The sequence below is a fragment of the Cygnus atratus genome, chromosome 5 (assembly GCF_013377495.2).
Source record: "Cygnus atratus isolate AKBS03 ecotype Queensland, Australia chromosome 5, CAtr_DNAZoo_HiC_assembly, whole genome shotgun sequence".
Lineage (NCBI taxonomy): Eukaryota > Metazoa > Chordata > Aves > Anseriformes > Anatidae > Cygnus > Cygnus atratus.
The window spans coordinates 29,014,057-29,034,001 of record NC_066366.1 but is presented as its reverse complement, the minus strand read 5'-3'; the positions used below and the strand labels follow the sequence as shown (position 1 = coordinate 29,034,001).

The following is a 19,945-nucleotide window of genomic DNA, read 5'->3' as shown; positions in this document are numbered from 1 at the left end:
TACCTGCCAAAAATGAGAAGCAGGTAATAAATATGGGTCAAGGCAGTTTGGGACCATCTCTAGTTCAGACGTGCACAAAAAACTGTTTTCTTCAGTGAGGAATTACTCAAGCTGTGAAGACATTGTTGCCTGTCCCCCCTGCCATCTTCAGAGACTTGTTATTCCCACCCTCCCAGACCCACGCAGCAGTTCCATTTGTGAAGCTAGACAGAAATCACAAGGCATGGTATGACTTGGAAATACACCCTGTTGTCATTAGCTCTGACTTACAGAATCAAAGTAACTCCTCCAGCAGCGTCCCAGCCCCGAGGATAATAACTAGCCCAGCAATGTTTTTAATCGTCTTAAGACAAAACCTTCAATTCAATCCCATAGTGGCTCAAATCAACAGAAAAACCTTAAAAGAACCTGGTTTTCATTCAATCAAAGGCTCTTGAGGGAGCTGCTAGGATGTGAGTTGTGTGTGCATCCATTTGTTAGCCTACCATTTCCACTGTACTAGGTTTGACTGTTTCGCCCTTTAAGCCGAGTCCTTCCCTTTCCCCGTAGACAAAAGTGCCATTACTCTTTGGAAGAAGGCAATATTTCCCCATTATTGCTGTACCTTCTCTGTTCTGTTGTTTTTCTTGCTTCCAGCAAATAATTTAAAAAGTAATTTCTTAATGACTGGATAAACTCTGTATGACTTCTGTCTTGAAAAATGAGCATATTCGCAGTCCCACAATGCCAAAATCATTTTTCCTTTGTATTTTTCATATGTCTGATGAAATCAACTAGACAGCAGCAGAGAAAACATTAGAAGTCACTTTGGCCCACAGTCCTTTGGCCCCAGTGTACGGTTTGCCTAGAAACGCCATATGTAAATGCTGGTCCCAACCTCTACACACTGAACTTTTATTTCTCAGCAGATAATTTCAGAACATAAAATTTTGCAGCATACAAGCTGCAAGCCCATCCTCACCAGAGGCATGAGCATAGTTAAAGAATGCTAGCCTAATTACCTGTTGAGGAGCTTCAGGGAGAGAAGTGATTGAAAGTAAATACAACTATAGAAGTTGTAACTTTACTTAACAGTTATAACAGTGAATAAAGGAGAACTGGGCCCTGCATCTGTGTAACAGAAGTTGTATCCAAGTGCATGTCATTATGACCAAATTATCTGGAAAAGTTCATGCCAATCTGCACAAGGGATATTAGGCTATCTTGTCCCAAAACAGAGCACTGTCCGTATTATCAAAGTAAAAAAAAGGAATTAAGTCAGAAGAAGCAATACGGTACATGCCTGGTGCAGGCACTCCTGGCACTAAACTTCTCAAGGAAGGTGGAGAGGACACAGAGGCAGAACACAAGGAAACAGAACAGCAGGATTATAAGGGCTGGGTAAATCACAGTCCCCCTTCAGCAAGAGTTGGAGCACGCACTCACTGTTGGGAATGTGCTTTTCTTCCCGGAGCAGAAACACCTCCGTAGTGCCAGCATTACTTACACCATGGAGTGATGAGACCAAGGAATCCACAGTAGCCAGCCTTCTCTGAATATACACACCAACATGAAAGCTAAAAATAGACTGAAGAGTGGGAAGAGGAAGAGGACAGATGTACCTTTTTTTTTTTTTTTTTATAGCTTCCCATTTGGTAGAAGCATATGTTTTTATCTCACCCATTAAGCACCAGCAGTATGATAGATACTGCAGGATTTTAAACCGTGGTATCTCAAATTTGAACCATCTTCTGTTTGGCTCCTTCTGCCTTGAAAAAACATTTGAAATAAAATGGAACAAAAGAATTCTGCACAAATACGTATTTTACTTAAGATACCATGTCTCATAATAAGACTTTAGCACTTGATGTTGCCCCAGACTTGGACAGAAGTTCACAGAATGCTCTGTAGCAGTTAGCAGCTGCCTGATCACGCGTAGACAAAAGCAACAACCACCATATGACTGTTTTTAGTCTCTCTGGTTCAATTCTACCCACAATATATCGGATGTCTACCTCGAGGACCCTCAGCTTTGATGTGAAGTAGCTTTTGCTACTCCCGTCTCCCCTCTTGACTACCTCTCCCAAAAGGCTGCTCAGAGCCCACAGCCAACTCTCACCTTGCTGCTTCCAGACTCTGCAGAAGAGCAGATACCTGCAGCTGTGCAAAAGGGAGCACATGCCTGAAAGGCAGGCAAGGATATTGTGATTCTGATCTTAAATTGCTTCACCGAAAGAAGAAGAAAATGATTGTTGAGCAAGCTTCTTATGAGCAGTGATCATATTCCTAGCTTTGGGAATGTTCTGGTAGCTACCTGAAATATATGGTGGCCTGGGGCAAGGGGCACAAAGGATGTGATTAGGATCTCAGTCTTTCTTCCCTCTCTCCCCGAGATCAGACACACTCCCTTTCACCTCTCTCCTTCCAGCGCTGGTCTCTTCAAGGCAAAGGCTCTATAAACTCCCCTACATCTTCAAGGAATACAACCTACAAGTGGGGGGTGGAGACGGCAGCAAATTTCCCAGATCAATGGCCATTTGAAATTCAGACATATGGCTGAAGCCCTACAGCTGCATGTGTTAATTACCACACGTGTCCCCTGTAAAGCAGTCTGTTAAACACAAAAAGAAAACAGAAGAGAAAAAAGCCGTTCCAGGGGATTAAGTAAATAGTCTAAATTTTTGACCCTGCTCCCCCAGACACATGCCTGTGTATTAGAACACAAGCTCCCTTCCTTTCTCCCGACACCTGCACGCCGAGGAAGCACAAGACCCCTTGCATCTCTAGCCATGTGCACTGAACCTATCTCAAAGTGTACTTTCACCCTTCCAGCCCCCCCTCCCGCCTCTTCTCTCGCCAGCCCCTCTCCCTTTCTCCTTTAGAGGACTAATTCCTGGCTGACAACCAGACCGGCCTTGGGTTTACAATACGCCTTTTCATTTCCTTGCAGGCAAAGAGAATGGATACCTCACTGCTACATGTATATTGCATGTGCGCAAACTAGGGAAAGGGAGGAAAATATATTTTTTTTCATTGTTTCTTTTTGCAGGTTGTTTTTTTTTTCTTTCCTCTCAGACCTTTAAGAGAGGAATTCAGAACTCTGAGTGAGCACAACTCTGCTTTCTAACATGATTGCCCCAGCTAGTTCTCTCCAAGATCTGTGTTTAGTCTAAAGCAGTTTTTATATGTGATTATGAAACTGAAGGAATAGTTTTTCTGTATAAGGGAAGGGATAAAGAAAAATTGAGGGAGGCAGATGAGTGAGTAACTGAGTTGTGCTGGAAGGACCTCCAAAGAACCTAACATGCTTGAGAAGGAAATCAGTATGTATTGAATATGGATCACAAAAATGAAACTGTTCAGGTACAAGTGACACCTCATTCTCAAACTTAAAATATTTGTATTTTACGAGAAGGAAGATCATTCCATGATGTTACAGGCTGCCAGACATCTACAGATTGACTGCTCGAGATAAGCTTGACTGAACTTAAGAGCGATCGTCAACTAAAGGTGTTTTTGTGAGCAGCTGAATAGTCAAGAGGAAACCTGTCATGTCATTACACTTAAGAATTGCCTTGCTGCAGCACCTAAAGGTCCCATCAGAATCTGAGCACCAAGCTGAGCACAGTAACGTAGTAAAAGGCAGGGATGCAGCCCAGAGAAATGCAGTCTCTGAGGAAGACTTCTCCCATCCCTTCCTGTTATCAAAGCATTTTCTAATACATCTTCCTTGACGTCAATATAAAAATAAATAAATAAATAAAACACCAGACGAGTACATGGAGGGAAACCATTATTGCAGCTGTGCTTTAGTTCTCATAGGTGCCATCTCACGAACTTGAACAAAGATTGTGGTTGCACATCCAGCCTCCCCATACCTTACTTATGAACACACACGCTGCATGTGTTCAAACTTTCCCATCACAGTTTTGTGGCTTATCTCCTGTATAGAGAGATGTTGATAGAACTCATTGGGTAAAGGGCCTGAAAGGAGTGCAATTCCAGCCACACTCAACCGAACCACTGCCCCCAAAATTTAAAATACATTTCCCATTGCATTACTCTGGTTTGAGGAAAAACAACACTAACATTTAGATGTCTAGATTCTTCTGCAGGATGCAAATACTCAAAAACAAAATAGGATCACGTCAGGCTGGTAAGAAAAATATTCTAGGTTAATTTATCTGAAAACACATCAATTCCTCCAATTTATCCAGAGGTTTGTTTTTAAGAAAAAAAGAGCTACAGAAGACAGGAAGTCTAGGGTTATTAATTTCAAAGTTATAATGATGCTGTTTTAAAGGATCTAGAGAAATACATACTGTAATAGCATAACATCTTGGCGTACTGATCCAGATATTTGAAGAGCTCGGGAAGATTTTTTTTTAAACAGGTCTTTAAAAAAGAAAAGGTGTTGAGGCCACATAGCTATGAAGTACTTCAACAAAAAGCAGCCCACAGTCCCTCGAACTATTTCTATTTCTTTTCTCTGCAAGCTGTAATTGGTCAGACACCAGAAACCTATGTATAGCACATAAACAGTTAATAATACTTTAACAGATGTTGCTTAATCAATTGTTAGTCTGCTTATTAGATCTACTCACCAGGCTGCTCAATACCATGACTTAAATCATTTAAAAACCTTTACAGCTGTCCTTAAGACATTACAGACATAAATAGTCTGTAGATTGCTGTAACAACACTTGTAAACTACAATTTTATTAAGTCATATTATATAGACTAACCTACAGATTAGAACTGGTTCTTTATAGATGAAAGTAGAATTCTTGCATTATATCAAACAAAATATACTTTAAAACAAAATTTGCCTTCTGCTTAAACTTGCCAATGAAACTTTCTTCAGCCTCAAATTTGATACATATGTTCTGAGGCCCACAGAAAACGTCTTGATGAAAAGCTAAACAATTTCAGACAAGTCAGTGATGTGGGGACCCAAAAGGATTGTTTTTAATTCTACTGTTTACGTAACAATTTTGAGGTTGAATTTTTCTTCTAGTCCTTAATATTTCAAAAATTCTGTTTGATTAGTGAGACAAATCTAGGTGCTTCCTAGAACACTGCTCTATCATCGAAAAGTGATCCAGTATCCGTGGTATTGAGAAACCACATGCCTCTGTTCTTACAGAAATTGATCAGGATTTTCAGGTAAAAGCTGGGTTCTCTATCTTACAAAACCAGTACTATTAGCACCACTGGCAAACTACAGTCTGCTATACCTGTGAAATTCACTTGCCTTCTACAATTACATTTGATTGGCATTTAACAGCAAATTTGCATACTGCGTATGATATAGGAACAGCGATAAGAACTAGACTGAATTCTTAACATCTGCAAACAGACAAGCCTACAGATTAGTGATATTTACAGATTCTTTTTTATTATTTTTTTTAAAATGGAAAAGCAAACTTTAATTCCCACCCTAAGTTTGCTTGGAAATACAAATACGTACTAATCAAAAATTTATGTACCGCAAACTTCATCTACAGAATATTTTATCCACAGCTCACTGAGGCCTTTGCAGGACCTTTGCAACCCTATCGTTGCACTAACTTCACCCAGTTCCTCCTCAGCCACCTGAGTTCTCACAACCGTTTCACAGAAAGCCACTATCACATGGTGGGACAAATAAAGCTTTTGCACGTAGACAGCTTGGAGCATTTGTATAGCACCACCACAGCAAGTCTGATGCTGTCAGAAGCAGATGATTTACCCGTGCATAGCACAGCTTGACTCTCCACATAGTGACACTACACACGGACAATTTGTGTACATCTGTCTGTATTTTACCAAGAAAAGACCTGACAGAAAGTGTCAGTTCTTGCTTAGGAATACTACAGGCAACAAACAGTTCAGCAAGCAATTTTTGCATGAAAATTCTCTCTCACCCAGACTTACAAGTTGGGATATTATTTATCTTACAATAAATAACACACAGGATCCAGAATTGCGTGAGTAGCACTGCAGACTTAGTACCTGCCTATGTTCTGCAAGAAATTCATCATGAGATGGCAATCACCGGTTAGAACCATCGCTTGGCTTCATTCTGCCCAAGTAAACTCGTATTTCTTTCACCTCACTGATGGAGGCCATGTGATACTCTGTCTTTCTTGTAGCTACTACAAGCTGCTAAAGACATCACAAAGCACTTTCTCATTATTTATTGGGTTAGAGAGGCAGGATTAATTGAGTGCTTGAAGCTTGGTTTGTGCAATAGCACAGCTCTGCTTCGGATTCGATAAGTACCTAGTTGAATCCAGAAAAAAACAGAGAAGGCAAAGACTGAAGTCTCAGCTTTCAGTGACATACACCTTTGACAGCCCTGTCTACAGAGTGGGACGTTTTTGTCAAGATGTTATCTGTTCATACTTGTGAGATGTACTAACCGCTGCCGAGGCAGGATGTTCCCCTCCCTGCAAGCAGGCAGCAGGTGAATTAGTGCTGGCTGCACCTGACTTCTTACCACCAGCAGACAAAGCTTCCAGGTCTCCATGTACAAACACTTCTATTTATTTACATTAGCACAAGCCGTCCTCTGCTTAGGTTTGCCTGAGGAGAGCATTCACCCTTTACTGCTTGGTCTAATTACTGACTCAGACTAATGGCTCATTACTGATTCAAATTGCTCAGTCTACTGGCGGCACAACTAGTCCATTAACATTTGCTGCAAGTAAGGCTCTTGGAAACCAGCAGGAAAAGAGCCACAGAATGGGCCCACTTGCCCACAGCTCCAACTGAGATTTTCCTCTGTGCCCGTTTCTTGCAGCTAAACCCACAAGGAAGAACCCCATTCCAGATTTTTAATTGACAGGAATTTTAAGTTGTTTATCTTAGGTTCCTCAAATTGCTTCAGTGCTTTCTTGTAGAAACTCAACTTGTCTGCAAACTCATTGGGCAAAGCTTTTCGCAACTCCATGGGAAAGTCAAAGCACGGAATTCAATGCCTGCACGTAAGACAGTAAGCGTAAAGCATCTCCACCCAGACTTCGCCTCCTGTGGGGCCATCAGAGCTCACATTCCACTAACATCACCGTACCTGCCCCAGGCTCAGGGAACTGCAGATGTTGTTGCCAGCTTTTGCAACAGGGAAACAAAGCTAGTCAAAACAGGCTTGGAACTTCATACGCTCCAAGAGATTTCATGAAAGAAGAAAGGAGTTCATACATACCATGCAAGACTCTTCACAATGACTGACATCAACAGTTCAGTCAGCCCATATTTACCTGTACTTGCATCATCTTTTAATCCCAGATTAGAGAACTACACTTCCTTTCCCATTTCTTTCATTCAGTTTATTTAAAATGATATAAAGACCTCTCATGGCATCCAGAATAGTTACAATGACTAACAAACCACTATCCCCACCTAGATTTTCACCTTCTCTCCTTTCTGACCTCCACTTTTAATTCACTCTGCTTCCAGTTTTAAGTAAGAAGACTGCATGATTTAATGAGGATAAAAAGCAGCCATGTAATTTATTATCCCTGTCTCCTGACCAGCCTACTTTTTAAAAGCCTGCTTGGTGACTGTGAAAAACACTACTTGTGGCTGCAATTGCCAAGTCTGCATCTTTGAGTCCTAAAGCACCAACATTCCACAGATAAAGAAAATAAAGTTTTGTTTTGTGCTTGCTTGTTTTGTTTCAAACGTGTGGCACAACTTGCCTTTGGCTGGAAAGGAACAATCTGCATTCTTTAGGCAGGGAAGAAATCCAGTCATGTTGGCTCCAAGGATGCCTTTCACTGCATCTTAAAATATTAAGAAGTTCCCAGTGGGAGGCGGGGGACGGAGATCCAGCACTCTAGGGGACTGTGTGCATCTTCCAAGTCTCTCAGGCTTTCAAACTAAGCAGCAGCTGGAGTAAATTAGCGCAAGAAGCTCCTTATAAGAAAGGATTGTACAAGGCACAAGCAGGAATATGGAACAAACAGTAACAAGTCTGCAGTTTCTGGATATCCTAATCCCACCCAGGAATATCTGCAGCCTATGACAAAGGTCCTGGACACTTGTTCTGCAGCTGCCTGAAGGAACGGTGTATGTCAGCCTGGCTGGGCTACTTCATCTTCTAGGTAAGGAGTATCCTTCCTCATTTTCACTTCAGGATCACTCAGTCCACCTGGAGAACCAAGCTTAGAGCATCTTAACATAGTTCCAAGTCATTTGTTCAGAGCCTCACTACTCTCACAGCACGGAGGTCAGCTGAATGACCCATTTTCATCAGGAGGCTGGCTGTGCAGGAAGGGCTGCTCTGCAGCCAGCCAACCATCACCAGCAGCCCAGAAGCTGTACTTCCCATCGTCTTGTGCTCCTACAGTGGGCAGTGCTCTTCAAGTGAGGATGCCAGGGCATATGGTGCTGGGTGGTGTTGGTCCAAGCACTGCCAGAGAGGCAGTACCACCTCAACACGCCCCACTTTGTTAAAGGCGTGGACTGAAATATTTGGAAAACCTGTCCCTTAGTATAGAACAGCACTGTGCACCATGCAAGAAAACAAACAATTAGAGTGTTAGTCTACTCCAAAAAGGTTTGAGGAGAGGGCAATGACAGTGGAAGGACAAAAACCTTGTCAAGCTTCATTGCACGTGATGAACTGTAACTCGGGACAAACATTTGGCACTGAGCTGTGTTACATTAGGGCACTAGGCCTTAGAGATGGAGGGGATGAGAGGTCCTTTCATGGGTCAGACAGACAAACCTGAAAGGACTTTGTTTATAAAAAATTCAAGCAGGCTGAATTCAGACAGGAGAAACAGTGGTAAGTGTCCGAACTGCAAGTCCTGGAGAACCCAGGCTTCCATTCTACCATATAAGAATAAGTCACTGCTTCCCTGGGCCCAGGTCTTTGCCTTCCAGCAGCAGAGCACTCCACACACACAGAACAAATCAGTACTGGCTATTTTAAAGTTTTAAATTTGGTGCCAATTTGATTTGATTTAAATTACCTTACAGGGCAAATTATATGAGTAACTGGCATTACATCATACAGAAACAGCAGCAATGAAAACACGGACAACCAGAGCACAGGATTTAAAAATAAAAAGGATTTCTTGCCAGCACTTTTGCCTGTTCTCTGCAGAAAGCTCCACAGAGCCACTTCTGGAACTACATATCAAGCCAATGCCCATAGAGCCATTTCATTTTCTTTTCGTCAGTAATGAGACAGCCCGTGAACAGGAAGCATGTGTTACTGCACATCTTCTCCATCATACCTATTGACCTCTACAAACTAAGCCAAAACATTTGAAGAAAGAGAGCTATTACTGACAGCCGGTCCTTTTCCTCTTCCAACATTAATTTGTCTCTCCTAGAGGGCAGCTAATATGCTACTAAAGTCTCCCCTTTCACTTGTTACCTAATAGCCTAAGCCTACCCACCTGTACAGTTCCCTAGGCAGAGCAGCCTCTTTCCAAAGAACTATTTTGCCCTGAAGACTTGAAAGGCATCAACGTCATACAAAGTTTATTAGCTCCATATTTTACATTCCTGTATGAATGGGACAAAGGAAATCACATCTGAGAGTCTTAGCTATTCCCTCACCTCCTGAAAGAGCCTATTCTGTGCCAGATAATACTATTTGACCCAGGGACTCTCATCCAGGGGTGGAAAGAGGAGTGTGGAAATTCCACAAGCTAAGTCAGATGGTAGTTGCTCAAAGGGACCACTTCAGAATTTTCCAAAATGTGCCTCTGCAAAGTCATCACTGACCCAGTTCCTGATGGACTCCTCTTCATCATGTCCTTTTTGTCTTCCTGCAAAGGGCTATCTTTACAGAAAGACTCAGAACACTCCGCTAAAACGGATGGTTATAGCCACGCTGGCTAGTCACAAGCCTTCAGAGAAGCCAGGGCTCCTGTGAATGATTTGCATTAAGGAAGCCAGGCTGCCTGTTCTTGGTACTGGCTTGCTTTCCACAAAACCCAATACTGAAATTCTGGATCACAGCAATAAGTCAAAAAGAAGCACTGATTAGTGCAAATTAATTTTTAGACCAAACATTCTTCACAAGCCAAAAGAATAATGCTAACTTCCCCAGATGTTAAACCAAATTATTTCAATTCAAATCATTTCACATTTTAAAAGTCCTGTACAGGCTATTTAATAATTGCTCACCAGGATTTTTCTGACATGATGGAGAAAGGCTTGTGTGGGGGCTTTCAACAGATGAACACTCAGAATTGGAGGGGATGTAAAGTTTACATGATTGCTTGAAGCATGCTGGCCAAAAGGGAGATGTTTTCCTTTTCTTGACAGCTACTGACTGCATAGAATGTTTCTCCATCCATGTGATCAAGCTTAGCATTCTTAAAATAGGATGCCACAGGGAGCACCAAGAAGAGTCAATTTATATTACAAATTTTAGATTAATTTCTTTCATTTATAGTTCTCTTCTTCTGTATGTTGAAGCTTTTGAGTTAATAAAAGGGGTGAGGTAGGGGAAAAAAAAAAAAACTCTGACATTTTCCCCTTTGCTCTGTTTCTTAAGAAATCCAGTATCAGCTGCTCCCAATTCCAGAACAGACCTGAACTACTCAGGTAGGAAGCCTACAAACAACCCGCTCTTCTAAAATAATGCAGATTGCAAGAGCTACTTGATTTGCTTGTATTTCAGGCTAGGCTAACAATAACTGTATTAAAAGTATGATAACAATGTGTTCAGGTGGCAATTCCACAGGCTGTGAAGTTTAACACTTAATTACAGGTTTACAGAGACACATCCTTATCTGAAGTAAGAAGCAACCTTCAGCATTCAGGTTTAAATAAGCAGGTCTCTTTGCATCTTTCTTCTCCCTACCTTTTCCTAAGCTACCATACACAACCAACAGACTGTAGAGCAGATACGCTCAAAATGCATCATTGCTTTGAGCATAACAATCTATAATTCCTCTTAAGTGCCTTCAGGACTGGACAGTCCCAGCATGGAAGATGTTTTTCAAACTAAAATTAGGCATCAAGGTAGGCATTTTCCTGCATTTTGAAGTCTCAGAAGTAACTGATTTGAATTGATTTATGGATGAACTGAATTATGGAGAAGATTATCCTAGAAGTTATTGAAAAACACCTGAAAGACAACATGGTCATTGGTCACAGCCGATATGGGTCACAAGGGAAAAGTCCTGTTTAATGAACTTTATTTCCTTTTATGACAAGATTACCCACATAGTCAACCAAGAGAAGCCAGTTGATGTAAACTTTTTGGATTTCAGTTAAGCTTTCAATATTGTTTCTCACAGTATCCTTCTGGAAAAAGTGTCCAGCATACAGGTAGACAAAACCAGAACATTATGGGTGATAAATGATAAATGACTTAGATGCAGGACTTGAAGGCATAACGAGTAAGTTTGCAGATGACACTAAATTGGGAGGAGCTGTTGACTCTCTGAAGGGTAGAGCAGCCTTGCAGAGAGATCTTGGCAAATCAGAGGGCTGAGCAATCACCAGTCATATGAAGTTTAACAAGAGCAAGTGCCGGATGCTACACGTGGGACAGGACAACCCTGGCTGTATGTATGGACTGGGGGACGAGAGGCTGGAGAGCAGCCCTGCAGAAAGGGATCTGGGGTTTCTGGTCAATGGCAAGTTGAATATGAGTCATCAGTGTGCCCTGGCAGCCAAAAGGGCCAACTGTATCCTGGGGGTGCATCAAGCACGGCACAGCTAGCTGGTCGAGGGAAGGGACTGTCCCTCTCTGCTCTGCTCTGGTGTGGCCTCACCTCGAGTACTGCGTGCAGGTTTGGGCAACACAGTATAAAAAGGACAAAACTGTTAGACAGCATCCAAAGGAGGACTATGAAGATGGTAAAGAGTCTAGAGGGCAAGACGTATGAGGAGCAGCTGAAATCACTTGGTTTATTCAGCCCAGAGCAGAGAAGCCTGAGGGGAGGCCTCATGGCGGCCTGCAGCTTCCTCATGAGGGGAGCAGAGGGGCAGGCGCTGAGCTCTGCTCTCTGGGGACAGCGACAGGGTCTAAGGGAACGGCATGGAGCTGGGACAGGGATGGGGCAGGCTGGGAGTTAGGAAAAGGTTCTGCACCCAGAGGGTGGTTGGGCACTGGGACAGCTCCCCAGGGCAGTGGTCATGGCAGCAAGCCTGCTGGAGATCAAGGAGTGTTTGGACAATGCTCTCAGATATGTGGTTTGATTTTTGGGTGGACCCATCTGGAGTCAGGAGTTAGACTCAATGATCCTTGTGGGTTCCTTCCCATTCAGGATACTCTATGATTTAGAGTTAGTAGTAACAGTCCTGCTTCATATATCAAAACAGGTACTTCTCAGGAAAAAGCCTTCCTCCTCTTCAGCAGGAGTGAGGTTGCACTCAGCACAGTTTTCTTGCAGTAAGAAGACACTAGAAAGTTGACTCTGAATGGGGGGTAAGGAGGAAGATGGATTGGAAATCACAGCATGTAGAACACCTAAAGACAAACTTGACTGCTCATCAAACTTGACTGCTCATCCTCCAAAGACTATTTCAGTGAATGCAAATTGGAGGACACAGGGAAGGGCTACTAATACACACAGGAGACTGAGAGCAACATATCCAGTGCCTTGCTCAGGAAAAGCAAGGACCAAAGAAAGCAGTGAAAGGAAGGAGGACCACTGCTTAATGCACAAAAGGGTGAGATCTGCAACAGCAGCTATGGTTTAATCTAACTCTGCTCCAGCTGGCCAGAGGGTTTTATGCAGAACAATTAAAAAAAACACCACCTTTTCAATGCATGTAGGGCCACAACCATTACATTAGCACTCCCAACTCCCAGTGTACTAGTCATACTGCTAGTCTTTCTAATCTCCAAGGATTTTACTGAGCATTCTCAGTAGCTAACATCAAGGTGAAAAAAACAAAGGTTATCCTGTATCTGCTGCCCCTTTGGGAAGCTCTGCTTTCATTTATACATCTCAGCGACCAGCACAGAGCAGAACACACAGTTTTTCAGTCCCCAGGGTGATGCACAGACTGTCATCTTACTTGTCCTACTGCAGGGGGAGGTCTAAAGGCAGGTAAGCCTCTCACACACAGACCTGTTTAGAAACCCAGGTTCTAAGTTATCTCACAGACTTGGCTGGGCAACTGCTATTACAAATCAACTTGCTGAAGCACAGGACTCCACTCACCTTTCCTTCCTGAGTTACCCTGGCCTGATGGTTTATCAGTTACAGAACCTAAAGGGGAAAAAAAGGAAAGAAAAAAGACAACTTTTTAGATGTTGAACAATCACACAAAACGTGTAATATTACATGAAAACAGTCAATATCTAAGCCCACAAAATGTCTATTTACTTGCCAACAGCTTGGTTTAGGATTCAGAGTTCCTGTGGCTTCAACCAACTAGGAGACCATAAGAAAGTTTTATGCATTAAGGATGTTAAATCAGGATGTGGGTAAACAAGAAATCTTTAGTAGCTGGATCCAGTGATTTGAAAAAGCTCAACACAGCAGTGCACTAGTAAGAAACCTGGAATAAATCCAAGGGCAAGAGGGAAAGATCAATAAGAGTCACTTCTTTGGTTTGCAAACGTCAGGAAGAACAAATCAAAAACAGGTGGTGAGAGTGTACAGGGAATGCAAGGGGCAGTATTCTAAAGGAAGGGATTAAGTGGGACAATTTCCAGAAAATGGATTTCAACCAAGCCCTGAACATCCCCAGCTGTTTGAGAAGGGACATTGGATAAGATCCAGCATGTACTCAAATAGGACACATCCTGTTTTTTTCTAATTTACACTTCAAGCTTCATATTATATAAATGATTCTGCACTTGTTTCTGCAGTTTGCTTTAGTGCTGCATCATGAATTATCCACTAAAACTTGAGCTGATAATAAAGGCTTTCTTAACAAATCTGTTACCAAAATGTAAAAAATCTATGACAAGCTTTTTTTTTTTTTTGTGGAATAGCTTTATTCCCAGGGAAATGCTTCTGCTGTGCACCATTATTAAACAGTTCCAGTGATTACTGATCATGCAGGAAACATGGATCTAAAGTCAGTTCCAAGGAGGCAGCTCTGACAGGCCCAAGAGTCCAGTCAAGACAAGCCCTAAGCTTTATTGCCTAGGTACTTTCACTTGCAGATCTGTTCATCACAGGTCTACTGCTGAATTACAAGTAGGAAGCACATACACAATATTAGTTGTCATAGGCTAACATCTGCATGTCCCACAAAACACAATGACTCTAGGTTCTTGGTAAAACAATTTTATAAACAGCTCATGATTAAGTGAACAAATCAGCAAAACATCCTCTAAAAATGCCCTACCAAAAACATATTTAGCCAACAATGGAAGAAAGTCATTCTCTAAGCCTTACGCCAAATTACTGTAGCATTTTACCTTAAACAAAAATAGGATATTAACCTTATTTTCTTTCTGTGTACCTGTAAAACACTAAGCATCCCCTCTAGCTAGAGTATTTGACTCACTAGTCCCCAGGCAGCTCCCCAACTTAACTTGAATCCTCATGCAAGTCACTACATTTACTTATTACCACAACACACCCTAAAGCAAAGAAGATGTGAACAAAGTGAGAAGGATTTAAAAAAAAAAAAAAAAAAAAAAAAAAAAAGGGTTTGACTGTTGCCATGCTCCCAATCTAACAGGCAAACATGGCAAGGTGTGAGAGCAGCAGTGCATCAAATACCTTTAGGGTGCAGATTGCAAAGCATGATGCCAGAGGCAGCAGTCCCTACATGGCATTACTTAACACATTGGACAATCCTATTCTCACCAACTTTTCTTTTGGGGGGGCAGGTGGACATGATTCTAGTGTCGCCCTTGAATTCTCTCAAACAGCACAGAACAGCTTCCCATCCCTTCCTGTGCCTGGTGTGCTGCTGCTGCCACAGCAGCTCTGCTCACTGCAGCTCATAAAGCTAAGGCCATATGAAAATCTAGAGCCTTCCCCCAGTCCCATCCCATCTGAGCCATGGGATGCTGTATTTGACTGCAGGGAGAAACACTTCAGTTTACTTTAAGTACAGAAAGTGATGATTTGGGAAGCTTAAATGCTGCTCTGACAGCCTCTGAAGGCAACAAGACTATGACCCAACTCAATTCAGCCTGAGAACCATTTCTTTAAAATACATCTCATGGAAAAGAGAGATCCCATCTGTTATGGGGATTCTTGGGTTTGGTGTACACAGCAGTACTGTGGCTTTTGCCTTGGCTACCACAAGCCATGGTTCCACTCTGTTACTTTAGTGTTTTTTCCTCAGTGAGTCTTAAACCCAAGCTGCCAGGTGAAAATGCCACAGCCCACGCTTCCTTGCAGGTTCCAAAAGCCAGCAAACAGGGAAATACAAGCAGCAACTGCAGTTTTAAGTTGGGTGAACTGGCCAAGTCACCTGAAAAGATTAAGCACTCTGAATTGGACATGTCCTCCCCATGCCCCTTCGGTTACCAAACGGGTATTTGTTGAAGCCACTCCCACAGTACCTGAACATACAGGAGTTTTGTTCTGTACAGAAGAACCGCTAATAGGCTTGCCATCAGGTGTCACACACCAGCAGTATCCCGTGTAGGTATGGCACTGCACCTGTTTGATAAAACAAAGAGCAGGCATTTCATTTCTCACTCTGTCACCCACCACTACTGTTATAGTCCAGCACCTTAATGGAAGTCCCAACCCAGAAGCATCCTGAAGAAATGCTTCAGAGCAAGGAGATCACATAGAAGAGTATATTTGATTTTGGTGGACATGTTTTGTGACAAAGACTTTCTCCTTCCACCTCCCTCCCCAAAGAAAGGTTATTTCTCCTACTCCAACTCCTTTAGCTGCAATTCAGGAGGCAAAGGAAGTTACAGATACTCAGCTGAGAACACTTCAGTTTGGGTACGCAGCAGTCATGTCTCAGCTCATTCCACCCTCTGCTAAATCCTGTTTATTATTTACCATTAAATAATTTCTCCTCAGAGTCCCACTGCATCCCAGCTGCAATGTGGCAAGGCCACCTCAGCCCCTTTCCACAGCCACTGCTGGAGAACAGTGGTCTGTGGGCGTTGCAAGAGCATTTTGTTAAGTAAACACAGCTAGAAAAACACAACACTTGACTTGTTATGTTAACAAACCTTCTCCAGATAGATTTGAGCTCTCTCCTGTTACTATGTCAACTCCAGCAGTAGGAGCAAGATGCTTGCTCTTTGCATATTGACAAGGACTTAGGAGCATTTGATGAAGTCTGTAATGAGCCAAAAGGTGCACAGCCTAAGATTCAATTTGCTTATCTTTAAAGCTCTGCATCTGAACTTAATGTCTAATGACTAATGTCTCGGTTCTTTCCAACGCTATGGAAGGACACCAGAATGACTAGTTTGGAGGTGGACCTCTGAAGTGAGAAGCAATAAATCCTGATCTAGCAGGCTGGTCTTAGTGATGTCTCTGCAGGTATTAGTCCAGTGGCAGTACAGTTTCATCCAGCTTAACAAATCTAATTGCAGCTTTTGCCTCAGCTTTCACAGAATGATCAGCACTTGGATGAATTCAGGTTTTCTTCTGACTTCCCTTGAGACTAAAGTAAATAATCATCATAGAGGGATTGGTGTAAAAACTGTTTCCAAAATCCTTCCCAGCAAACGCACTTTCAGTTGTGGGCGAGTCTGTACCTCAGTAACACCAGCACCTGGAAACAGTATAGAAATGTCTACACTATTACAGGCTAGAGATGGCTGCATCATACACTTCTGATAAAAACCATGGCATGAAATCTGCTTTTTTATTTTGCTTTCAGACTGAATTCAGTCCATTCTCTATTTTTCCAAGGAAGTCCTCTGAAGCTGATTTCCCATTCTAGTCCTCCCCCCAGAGAACTGGTGAGCACTGGGGTGTTTGTACCATTCCCTCCCTTTGGGACCCTTCACAACTAGATTAGTTATTCCCCCTTGCTGACAGCTGGCTCTGATTCCCCAAGGTAGCAGTTTGCTTAGAGACTTAACGATGGTCTTTTTAAAAGGCTTTAAGTATCACATAAAACATGATCTAAGAGCAACTATAACACAGTACCACGTGTTTATCTTGGATTTTACTAAAGCGCAAAGCAATCATTTTGCCTCAAGCAAACGCACGGTTAGCAGCCAAAATCAACAACAATCTCATGTACCCACATTATTAGAGTCACTGTCCCTGCTATCTGCACACTTTTTTTTTAATTCTCTTAATATACCACAAAATTGATTGCAAATTACTCAAAAGTGCTGTGAATATAATTAGCAATAATCAAGTTGCAAAATATTTCTTATTGCTCAGTCTTATCAATGACACATTCAAGATGTGATAGAAAAACTTGGGGTTTTTTTTAGGTGTTTAGTGTTTATCTTTGCTTATTGCACACGCTACTGCATTCCCAACAGCACAAGAAGCTGTCTTTACACCTGAGCATTAACTGTAAAAATCTTACCCAGAGATGAAGTCAAATTCCAGGATAGTGTCCCAGATTTGTAGGGCAAGACCATTCCATGTTACATTACTGAAAAAAAGCATTTGTCTGTATTTTGGACCACTTTTTCAGAATACTACTATTCGGACTCAAATATTTTCCAACAAAAATATCTTTTAAGTATTTCTCTTTTTGCAGTAGCTGCAGCACTATATAAAAAAGGGAGTGCATCATCTACTTCAGGAGCTCCCCGTGTACCCAGCATTTGAAAAAAAAAAAAAATCAGGTGTTAGTGACTTGAAAGTTATTTAGCTAAACCTTCAGAAAATAGCAAAGTTGACAGCAGAGGAGTCCAAAAAACGTATTGGAAATTGAGGGTAACTAAAAGCATATTATAAAACTCATCCCAGTGGAGAGCTACCAATTATATGCCACTCACTTATGCCATTTAAACACAATACATTAATAAAGGCGAAGTAATTTCTTGAATAATTAAACTAAGCAACTCTGATCTTCTGTGGACTGGTATCTCATGGCACCTTTCCCACCCAGTCATGAAAACAAAAAAAAAAAAAAAAAAAACACAACGAAACGACAACAATCTCAGATTGACAGCACTTTCATACCAACCACATGTGCTACTGCAGCACCAAAGGGCTTCCCTACTATGGATAATACGAGTCATGAAATGTCAGCCCTTATCCTTTCATTCCTAAAGGATGGACAACTACCCATGAAGAACATACACTTCAGAAACCTCCCAAAAATCACTGCAGTTGACTTTCCTGCATGTCTTCATGTTTGATGTCTTCATGTTTGATAGATGCTACCTTTCACCATGGTACCTGACCAGGTCTTTCTATATTTAGGTGTCGTAATAATATTGGTCTTTAGACTAATAAGAATTTGTAGTTTAAAGGCTGGAAGAAAAAAAGAAATGGGTATACTTTTTATCAGTTACACAGTACTGCTACAGTTTTGAAAAATGTAAAGGTAATAGCTGATCTAGGACCATATCCAAGCACTGCGTGTAAACAAAATCGACACTAAATTGTGAACATATTCCAGAGCTCCTGTAGTAAGGAACATTGGAAATCCAATTTTTTGTTGTTGTTTTTGTTTAAGTTTTTCACATGACTTTAGGCTTGAGTTTTTGTTTCTAACTCCCATTTGATCTTCTGCCTGAAACTCAACCTTAATCTAATTCCACTCCCACACTGCAATATTTTTCAATGGTCAGAAGAGTAATAGTGGCACCTGTTTACTGCACAAATCTTACCTTCAGCTACTGAGTTCTTACTTGGGTTTATCAAAATGCATTTGTTAAGAAGAGTTTCATTTTTTTTCCCTCTCATTAGTCTTCTAAAGCTGACTAAGCTTTGACACAAAAGAAAAAGACTTTATTAATTCTATATACAAAATAAACTCGAGTGCTAACCAAGCTCTGGGTAATGAAACACTCATTACTGCAGGAAAGCCTCATTACAAGCTTAGCTTGACATCCCAAATTGATGTACACCTGTCCAACAGCTGAACATTTTAAGTTACATAACATGGAATCAGAAACAAAACCTACAGATCATTCGAGGTCTTTCCGATTCCTTATTAACAGCAACACTTCCAAACAAAATCAAACTGCAGTTTAAAGCCCTGCAAGCACCTGCATCCCTGATTATGCAGGAGGATCCTCTTTCTGTATTTCTGGGGTGAGAGATACGCCGTCTCAGCTGTGTCTCAACTGAAGGATGAAAAGTATGAGCGACAAGCCCAACTATGCTCTGCTGCCATTGCCCAAATTAAGAGTGTGGCAGCAGTTCCTTATTCCCCCGTGCTATTACCACGTGTGAAATCAAACAGCAGCTACCACACTAGCCACTGGCAGCATGAATAAACACCTGCCCTCGTATTCATTACAGTATGCAAGCATTAAAACCATCGTCACTGGCAGACTCCTCTGCCTCTTCATTCCCGAGGGAAAAAGCTGCTGCTGTTTGGGTTTCTTCAGCATCTCACCAGCAACGCCAAAATCAGATTCCCAAACAATTCAAAAACTCAACAAACAAGCTGCATTATCACCTCACAACCATTTGAAAAAGGAGAACAAAGGGGTTGTTTCCAACACGGTTATTTACCCTTACAGTAAGCGGTAGCACCTCTGCCCTGGTTTAGATATCTTGCTGTACTGCCTAGCCCCTGGACTGTGTCATCTTTTCTGCCAGGCTAACATTGGCTGACTATTGCCAGAAGTCTGCCTTGCCTTTACTGACAATTGTAGGGAACAATCAGCCTACAGCTTAAGCTTGAGCTTCTTTGGAATTGTAACTCCTTAAATCATTCTTGCCACTTTTTTCTGTTCACTGCTCAAATTTAATTCTTCCCAAATGATGTTGTGCAGACATATTCCCATATTCCCAACATGGTTTTATGCAGCGGCCGCCTTCCTCATGCCTATGCATTGCTCAGGAAGCACTTGCTCCATGGGAATTTCTTTATTAATATGTAATCGGGAAATAAGTGATTTGTGGCAAAAGCATCTCAGCCACATTCAAGGGCATTCCCAACAGACACACACTGAACTGATATTATATAG

At 41.8% G+C, this 19,945-nt stretch overlaps 1 protein-coding gene across 6 annotated transcripts in view; it reads right to left on the bottom strand.

Moving 5' to 3' along the window:
- SMOC1 (SPARC related modular calcium binding 1) overlaps window positions 1-19,945 on the bottom strand; it is a 127,975-nt gene that overhangs the window by 56,550 nt on the left and 51,480 nt on the right. For all 6 annotated transcript variants that reach the window (XM_035539743.2, XM_035539738.2, XM_035539737.2 and 3 more), the window contains exons 4-5: window positions 15,419-15,518; window positions 13,107-13,154 (exon numbers count right to left, since the gene is read on the bottom strand). In XM_035539743.2, coding sequence (XP_035395636.1) covers window positions 13,107-13,154; window positions 15,419-15,518 — 148 coding nt within the window. The remainder of the gene's footprint in view (window positions 1-13,106; window positions 13,155-15,418; window positions 15,519-19,945) is intronic.